The 9,466-nt window shown below is 35.1% G+C and overlaps 1 protein-coding gene across 8 annotated transcripts; it reads right to left on the reverse strand.

Moving 5' to 3' along the window:
- Positions 1 to 986: 986 nt before the first annotated feature.
- Positions 987 to 8,048, reverse strand: LOC101262122 (SNF2 domain-containing protein CLASSY 1-like). 8 transcript variants are annotated; one of them, XM_069299181.1, is made up of 7 exons: positions 7,807 to 8,026; positions 7,514 to 7,728; positions 6,794 to 6,983; positions 5,705 to 5,958; positions 4,026 to 5,498; positions 3,658 to 3,813; positions 987 to 3,337 (listed from the first exon to the last, which is right to left on the reverse strand). In XM_069299181.1, exons 3-7 carry the CDS (start codon positions 6,837 to 6,839, stop codon positions 1,403 to 1,405), a joined length of 3,864 nt encoding a protein of 1,287 aa, XP_069155282.1. In that variant the 5' UTR covers positions 6,840 to 6,983; positions 7,514 to 7,728; positions 7,807 to 8,026; the 3' UTR covers positions 987 to 1,402. The 8 variants fall into 8 exon arrangements, with proteins under 8 accessions (XP_069155282.1, XP_010322152.1, XP_010322153.1 ...); XM_010323850.4 differs by having other exon boundaries at positions 6,794 to 7,021; XM_010323851.4 differs by having other exon boundaries at positions 6,794 to 7,021; positions 7,514 to 7,600; positions 7,807 to 8,007.
- Positions 8,049 to 9,466: the final 1,418 nt, after the last annotated feature.

The following is a 9,466-nucleotide window of genomic DNA, read 5'->3' on the forward strand; positions in this document are numbered from 1 at the left end:
GAATTCAAAATTTAGAGTTAGTAACTAAGTTCGCCTTAATTAGTATGTGTAACTTGAGTAGTATGTAATAGGACCATACAAAAAGTGAAAATAAAATATCTTGTGTATTTGTAAAAGCATGTGATTTACCAGGTGCACAAGTTGACCTGTTAATGTATTGAGCATTCATCAAAGAGATACAATTCAGGTTGATGTTAAAAGAATTTTTGGGTACGACAACAACAATTGTATTTCACGTTACTGTTAAAAAGACAGTTAAGTTATTTAAATATTATTTTATTAATTATGATATGTATAAATATATATTAGTTAACAATAGATATTTGTAATTTAAAAAAAATGACAACTTTCATTTATTTATTGAATGTAAAAACCCAATGCGGATAAATTTTGCACGATACAAACCCCTATTTCATCAGTATAGCTCAAGGAAAAATAGTGCTCTGAGGCGGTGGATAAAGTTAAAACTCTGTGAATTAGGCTATTGGCAAAACTATTGCATGATGAGGTAACCCTTGGGTTATAGATTAGACCTTGATAAATGGTAGAATTAAGTGGCCCAAAACTATGTATATATATATACATGCACTTTTCTTTGAGTGCACACTGCGCACCCCAACATCTGGCGTTTCATATATAGCCTTCTTAACGGTATGGCACCAATCTTACATAGATGAGGGCTTTTAAGGTTGTTAAATCAGCATTTCACTGTCAGCACAAAAAGCTATTTTGGCTTAAAAAATCACTTACTACATGGTCTAATCCATGTACTCTAGCTGTTCCCCCTAAACAAGAAAATGTTTTCACATATATAAAATTAGAGTAATCAGTTAACCGTCAAGTTCAGGTTCAATTGCATACTCAACTCAACTCTACTAGTATACAAACCTCAGGGATTGGACTCAAATGAAATAGAGGATGAAGGCAAGGAAAAGCTAAACCCTAATTTGGATCATAAGAATCAGTGCCTAGCCTAAACCAACAAGTTGAACCAATTCAAAACTCCATACATCAAATAGTATTTCACAGTATGCAAGCACCGGCTATTCAGCTCGAGTTGCATATATATTATTCAAACTGAAACACACAACTTATTTATACCAAGTCCTTACACATTGCCACAAAGAAGCATAATACAAATACTACTTCACACTTATTTGCTTAAAATCCTGAATCCGCAGCTTGTTGATGCTCAGCTGAAGTTGCAGATATATCTCAAGATACTTAAAACACACTTATTTATACCGACTCCTTGCACATTGGCATAAAGGAGCACTAATACATTACTATTTCACACGAACCAACTTTAAAATCCTGAATCCGCCTCCAAATGTGCTGGAACACATTTTTCCTTCACCAGCTAATGTCTGGCTTATGGCAGTTCCTTGTTAGGCAGAGCACTTCATTCCTGCAGACTTCCCATGTTAGAAGCCTTCTCATTTTTCATAATGGCATGGAATAATGTAGCTCGATCCTCCTCAACGATTTCTCTCAATAATTCATCTTCAATTTTTGGTGCTTGCCAGTGAGAAGGGTCCTCCACAAGGTCTTCACTGAATATCATGCTTGATACCCATTCTTTCCATGTTGTTCTTTTGTATTTCTCCTCTTCCAGTGTGCCCGTTGCCAGAAGCTGGTAGACATAGACAACTTTGTCCTGACCAGGACGAAAAGCCCGTGCAATGGCTTGCTTGCTCTTGGAAGGATTCCACTCCGAATCCAGTAATATTACACGTGATGCTGCGGTCAAGCTAATGCCTTCTGCACAAGTTGTAATGGATGCCAACATAACCTTTGATGGTCCACCTGGCTCCTCAAATAGATCCATTATCCTTCCTCTTTGAAAAAGCTCAATGTCACCTTGAAGCACCAGTACTTCAATGCCCTTTCTCCACCCATAGAACCTCTCAAATATCTCCAGAAAAAGATTAATTGGAGCAATATTGTGGCAAAATATCAAAACCTTTTCTCTCCTGAGGAGACAACGAGGAATTAGGCTCATCACAAATTTGACTTTCGAACCCAGCTTCAGATCAAACTTGAATTTCTGGAGAGCCTCCAGCTCCTCTTCCTTGAAGTACTGGCTAGAACATGCTGTCGTTCTGATCAACCAAGGATGGATTGCACCAAGGGTAATCAACAGCTCTAACTCCAGAGGAAATCCTTTATAGATGGGCCTTTGATTTTGAAGCTTCACCAAGATCTCTTGTTGAAGAGTAGTTGATTTCATCATCAAGGTGTAACATTGTAAACCAGGAAGGTTATCAGATGTTCCACCATCATGCACATCTATGAATCCACCTGTTAGTTTCTTCAATATGTTTAGGCCTTCTTTCCTTTTCTTGGGGATGTCTGAATCAATGACAGTTGAAATTTTATCAATAAACATCTTTCTTGCTCGATTTTCCAATGAAAAGCGCGATGCACCTTTGTTTTTGTTCTTGTACTTGGGATCAAGCTCCTTCAAGACCTCATCAACAAAAGTTGGCCTTGCTAAGGTAAGTGTATTGAAATACTCTCCAAAATTATTCTGAAATAATGTACCAGAAAGTAAAATCCTAAGCCGTGTATTGACCTTCATTAGACCCTTTCTTAACCGGGATTTTGTACTTCTTGGGTTGTGCCCTTCATCAAGTATTAGTAGCCCTGGACACTGCCGCAACACCTGAGCCATATATTTCCTATGCGCATAAGGTGAATCTTCCCGTGTCAGTGTTAAGAAAGAGGTGTAACCCATGAGGAGAACACTTGGTTGCGAAAGCCACATCTGCATTTTCTCAAGGCAGTCCAAGACATGCATGACATCTTGGTTGCGAGGAAGACCAGGACATAATTTCACCTTTTCCCTTAGAACCTCTCCCTTAAAGGTTTGACCACCATGAATTTGGTAGACTGGCACAGGAATCTTCCACTTCAGTACTTCTTTGTACCAGGTGTAGAGTGTTGTCTTGGGAGCAAGGACCAACGGTCGTGACCCAGGAAATAACTTCAGGTAGCTTACAAGGAAGGAAATAATAAGTAAGGTTTTCCCAGCTCCTGGAGTATGAGAAATAACACAGCCACCTCTCTCTTTGCTCTCTGGTTGCATTTCTGCAGGTACTATGGATCCAGCAATATTTTTCCACAGAAACTCAAAGGCTCTCTTTTGGTGTACCCGTAATTTATTTCCTAGATCAGGTATCAATGCCCAGACATTTCCTTCCCCTCCTCCTGATGATGAGGGTGCTCTGGAAGAAACAGGAATGGACAAAGTATCAAGGCCATCATCATCCTGCTTGTGATCTGTAGCTTCTTCAGTTCTTTGCTCCTTGCTGGAATTGTGGTTTGACGAAGGCATCTATAGATATGAACGAATGGTTAGCAAGCATGGTGAAGAAAATAAGCGGAAGAGTGTAGCAATAAAAGCCTAAAATGCAAGAATCATAGTCTAGTCTAGATCCGTTTCTACATGTGTACTAAATTACATGCCGAATATACTTCCTATTACTTGTAGGATAAAATGATGACATGGACCATGACAAAGCTCATCTTTATGTCAAAAACATTTGGGAAGTGCCACTGTTTCTTCAAACCTTCTTCCGGGGAAATCCCTCAGACCTCTTAAGCAGGTGCATCAGAATAAGAGAAACTGAAATAAGTTCGAGACTTTTGACTTACAAAAGGTGGTGGAACATCCTTTATTTCGGTGCTAACGAATCCACATAGCCGGCAAATAATTCCGATTTCTTCATTCAGTCGATAATCATGTCGACAAACTTCTCCACGTATTTCAGCTCCTATCCTGACATTACTTGCATATTGAGCATGGGAATCCTGAATCACATTTAATAAGGACAACATCAAACATAAGGTAGCACAGCAGTTATATAATCGACAGACAAAAGGAAGAAACATTCACCGTTGATCAAGACAATATCAAAACATAAAACAGTGACCAGTCCAATGATTTCCAGCAAAAAACACATTCCATGAACAATATGTCTTTGTTAACATTACCAATGCCAGTAATTATTAAAATAACATACCTCACTGTCATCTAGAAGATAACATGATGCCAAGGCTAGTTCCATCTCCTTCCATAACATATCAATTTCTGAAACCTCTTCGTCCCTATTCATTGCGAGATGATCACCCGACTCTCTCTGGCTAGATTTTGTTGACTGAAACTCTTTCCACTGATCAATTATTGGTGGTTGTTCTTTATTAAGTGTGGCATCAATGTTCGCCATGCACCTTCTGATCAATTCCTTGTACACATTAGCCGCTACAGAACCCTTTTTGAATGATCTTATATCATAAATACTATCCTTCTTTGTAGTATTTCGTTTGTATTTCTTATGTGAACCTAATGTCCCACCTCTTCGATCAAGTCCCATGAACTTTAACTTTGAAATTTTGACTTGACCCCAGCGTCTAGCTTCTGGTTTTGTGAAGTTCATTTTGGAAGCTTTCCTATCATGCGATGTTGAAGAACTATTGAAATGAATATATCTGGAAACTATTTCACCAATCTCTGCAGACAAATGTTCAGGAACATCAACATCAAGTGGAACCTGCTCATGGACTGTTAAACCAGTTCCTGAAGGAGGATGCAGGGGAACAATAGCAAGTTGATGTTGACGGTCAGCTGTAACTGATTTCTTGTCTGCAAGCTTATTTACATCTGATTTGAGTGCATTTCTCCATCCAGATGAACTTTCAGAGGACCTTTTCTCATGAGATCTGATATTTCCTCCAAACAACTCTCTCTTGTAAGAGCTGGAAATTTCTTCAATTTCACCAGTTCGATAAGCATGATCAGCCTGAATAGAAAGTGCAAGTGGTAGTTCTTCATACTCCACTTTTCTCCTACCCCCAACTAACCTTGTCATCTCAACATCAAATTCTGCCATATCATCATCACATCCATAATAACGCTCTGGCTGTACAAATCGACGCTTTGACCTTCGTGGGCCCATTAGATCATACAGAACTAGAGGCCCGGATTCACTAAGGTCACTGGTAGAATTTATATCTGGGATATCCCTATTGAATTGAATAACAGTGGTTGTTTGAACTCCGCCTTCTAACTTGAAATTCACTGAGTAAGAATGTTGGTTAGAATTTGTTTCTTTTCTGACTAGATCATCATCCACAATCTCATAGACAATCTGGTTATGTATCGATCTCACATCAAATGTAGCTTCTTTCAGGACAGATGCAGTCATTAACCATGTCAGGTCAGAGGAGAATTTTCCTATGAATAGTTTAAAAGTCTGCAACGAATTGCAATCCTCAGAAGAACTCCAACGGTAGCGTTTGTTTTCACAAGGTTTAGGTTCAAGTTTTTGGAGAACTGCAATCTGATCAATGGGCAACATCTTTATCTCTTTACTTAGGGTTTTCTTCAAAATGGGAGGAGGGCCTTGAGTGACATAAACGCTGACATGAAATTTGCAAGTACAAGTGAGCTCATGAGGCTTCCTCTCTATAGATCTTATTTTTCCATCAATCCACACCTATATGGAAGAATCAAAGGTAAATAAGCACAATAAGATGGTAAACTTCACAGGAAACCAACCCCCCAACAAGCAAATGGACGAAGCAGTATGGGCTACTCCAGCAAAGTCAGGAAGAACCAACTTAGCTACAACAATTGGTGAAAAATATCCTCTTAATTGGAATATAAAAGAAGGCAGTACAATTATCCAATGCTTCTACTTACAGGCTTGACATCTTTCTCATCCCCTGAATTTTCTCCTTGGTAAGGGATTGAAAGCACACAAACCTCAAGTCCAGGTCGTAAGAAGCAGGCACAATCAGATAAAGTAGCTTTTCTAGACCTCATTCGAAGATTTGTTACCGGAATATTCTCCTCAATCACCTCCCCATCAACTAGAACATGAGTAGTTATGGTCCCCATATTGATCCTTAGGCGCTCCACAGCTTGCCAAGATCCGTACCAGAATGCCTCAAAAGCTGTCAAACAATACAGGAACAATCAATGTGCACAGTTAAAATGAAGATGTAGTCCTATGTCAGACATATAATTTACATCCTCACTTCTACAGAAAAGAAGTGATCCATATTCAGTTCTCTTGTTTCTCATATCCATCGATGCAAGTAGATAGTTTGCTTCAGAAAAGAATAGCAAGTCAATTCATTTTGAATCAAGAATGACTAACATCTAACTTTTGAAGGAGACTGAGCATCAAGCAAATGGAGGTAATACTGAATGCTTCAACAAGATGCAGCAATATTGCAACAGTTTGACATCTTTTCTTATGACTGAATGACAGTGTGAACAATTTACACTAAAAAGTTTCTGCTTATCTTTCTATATCGCTTATAGCTACAAAGTATGTATGTACTCGTGCAGGAAAAAGAAATAGAACTTCTATATGACAAATATGAAGCAGGAGAAAGAGTGAAGTCTTGTCTAAAAGATACACTTCAGCAATGTTAGATGTGGTTACTTTGATTATAGAAATTAATAAATGTCACCAGAGAGTAGACCATCAGGCCAAGGCCTTCAGAAACATAAATAAGTTTGTTTAGATGACGTTTGATTCCTTACTATCCACAATAGCAACGAACAATTAAAATATCAATGTCATCACAAGATTCCACTCTAATAATTCATTGCTTCAATAATCAGAATATATTGCAAAAGTGTTCTGACAACTTCATGATGATTTGATGATTCAACTTTCAAAACCACATCCAACTTAAATCAACATTCTCCCAGACAGCTTCTGCTGATAAAATTAATCAAAAAGTGAGGAGGAGACTAAGTTCATAGGTCGTTGCTTACGGTGTGGATCAATTGGATGAGCATTGTAATGTATATGCCTCTTCATCACCACCTAAAGCTTCAAGACCAACCTTGTCAGTAATCAGAAGAAAGAATCAGTTTAGTTGTGCCCAATAGCTGCAACGGATACTGAGCCAGATATGAAGTCAGCACTACAGCAGCTTGCTATGTACAATATTTCCATCTATTGCTGCAAAAATTTTCCAGTTTAACCCAATGTTTCAATTCCTGGATAATAAAAAAAAAAATCACAATATTTTTGTAAGATGACAAAAATAGAAATAATGTTATTCTCTCTCATTCCTTTTTGTTTTTGTTCCTCCCAAGAAATGGTCAAATTTTCTTATTCAATTGTTTTTTGTTTTTTCTTTGATCTCTTATTCATATCTAACACAACAAGATTAATCAAATTAAAAATGCATTTCTGGAACAGCCACACCATTTGGACTTACAAAATCATAAAACTGAAAAACTTCCGTTTCTGAAGATAAATTCTCAGTAGTTTTGATCCAAATTCTATATTTGTCTTAAGAAATGTAATGAATATGTATAAACCCTTAATTTGGAACTAATTAACTTCAATTTTTGTGCTCCGCCACTGGACTAAGAAACAAAGTTGCACTAAAAAGTGAAATTTTGAGCGTATCTTAAGTGGTTACGTTCACTAAGGTCAGAAAAGTTTCTCCTTCGAGGAAAAAGACATCAGAAAGCAAAACAAACCTTAGAAGAAGTGTTCTCATAATGCAACTTTGCTATATATGTTGATATTTTGACTTGTTCGGTACCGAATTGTCCATAACCACTAAACTAGAGCATCCATACAAAAACAGAGATAAATGGAGAAGAACTTAAAAACACGGTTAATTTTCCAAATGCAATAACCAAACGCAGTTCTGTCCAAAGTCGGCAGGAATCATCTCGTAGCCATAAAAAAGCTGCAAAAAAATCGCCAAAAAAGGGGAAAAAAATACTCACAAAAGGAATAATTATAGCAAATAGAGAAATGTTAAAACCTGCAAGTAGAATAATTGAATTGAGCTGTCGGAAAATGGAAATTTGATAGTCCGGCGGAATTCGGCAAGTGGAGTGAGTGGAGAGCGAATAAGGGAAAGGTCCAGAGGGTAAAATTGACTGAGGAGAGGAGAAAAGCGATTCTCTCATTGGGGTTTGTGCTTATTGTCTGCTCATATAATAGATTTTTGTGCATTACAAGTCTAATGTCTGCCTTTTTCCATGACCCTTTACGATAAATTTTAGGTAAATACTTTGGAATCCACGCACTCTTAAACACTAGTGGACAAGTATTGTTGGACATTACTTGCTAAATTATTATTATTTTCTCTATTTAAAAATGTTTATAATGTTATATTTATCAAAAATCAATTTAATTAAATTTTTAAGATAAATTAAATTATAATAATTTAATATTTTAAATAAAAATAAATAAATATTCTAAAATTATATGAGACGTACTATAAATTACAATTTTTGTATATTCATATTATAAAAAATATATATTTTAAAATATTAATCAAAGTTTTTATAATTTGACTCTAAAAATATAAACCATGATAAACAATATCGGACGGAAGGAGTAATAATTTTCTTTTTAGCGCTACCATTAATATTTTCTTCGTCCGTTATTGTTTGTCATGATTTCTGTTTTTAGAGTTAAACTATAAAAGTTTTGAATAACATTATAAAATTTATTTTTCCATTATATTAATACGAAAAAAATTGCAATTTATAGTACTTTTCATATAATTTTAGAATATCTAATTTTTGGATTTAAAATATTAAATTAATGTAACTTTGAAAATTAGTCAAATTCACTTTTAAAATATGCAACGTAACAAATGATACCGGATGGAGGGAGTATAACTTTAAATGTTTAGACAAAAAATTTAAGATGCAATTTTTTTAAGAGGCTAATTAATATAAATAAATAGGAAAATTATAAAATTAATAAATATATTAATGATTTCTTGATAGTCGCATAAAATAAAAAGTATCCATTTAATATAAAATGGATGGACTACTATTTTGTTTTTATTCATACTAATTTAGCCTCTTCATAAAATGAAATTTTGGACATTCAAATTTTGTTTAAACTTTTAAAGGTCATATTTATTGTATTGATAAAATAAAAAATAATTAATTGATTCTATTTTGATTCAGTAAGAGATCAAATAATATGAAATAAAAATATTTTTTATGAAATATCATATATAATATGGGAGGTGGGGGTGGGGAGTTCATTTTATTTTATATGTTGTATTTAAGAAAGGAATTGATTTGATTTTAAATGAGTAATAAATATTTGTGTGATTATAAATTATTTTACTTAAGAAACAGTAAATATTTTAATATTATTAAATATAAATATATTTTTTGAGGTCGATTAAACTGAAAAATAAATTATGTAAATTGAAAACCAAAAGAAATAGACATTTTCCCGTCGTTAATAGCTTCGAGTGAGTAATCACTATAAATTATTTTACTTAAGAAACAGTAAATATTTTAATATTATTAAATATAAATATATTTTTTGAGGTCGATTAAACTGAAAAATAAATTATATAAATTGAAAATCAAAAGAAATAGACATTTTTTCGTCGTTAATAGCTTTGAGTGAGTAATCACATTGACATGTGTTTGAGCTCAATGGTTCCA

This window comes from Solanum lycopersicum, chromosome 6, assembly GCF_036512215.1.
Source record: "Solanum lycopersicum chromosome 6, SLM_r2.1".
In the NCBI taxonomy this organism is placed as follows: Eukaryota; Viridiplantae; Streptophyta; class Magnoliopsida; order Solanales; family Solanaceae; genus Solanum; species Solanum lycopersicum.

Excerpts from the sequence above, each read along its gene's own strand:
- LOC101262122 (XM_004240836.5), bottom strand. The coding sequence starts at position 6,839 with ATGAAGAGGCATATACATTACAATGCTCATCCAATTGATCCACACC. Across the intron at positions 5,499-5,704 it reads ATGAGAAAGATGTCAAGCCT|GTGTGGATTGATGGAAAAAT; the intron begins GTAAGTAGAAGC and ends TCTTCCATATAG. Across the intron at positions 3,814-4,025 it reads ATCTTCTAGATGACAGTGAG|GATTCCCATGCTCAATATGC; the intron begins GTATGTTATTTT and ends AATGTGATTCAG.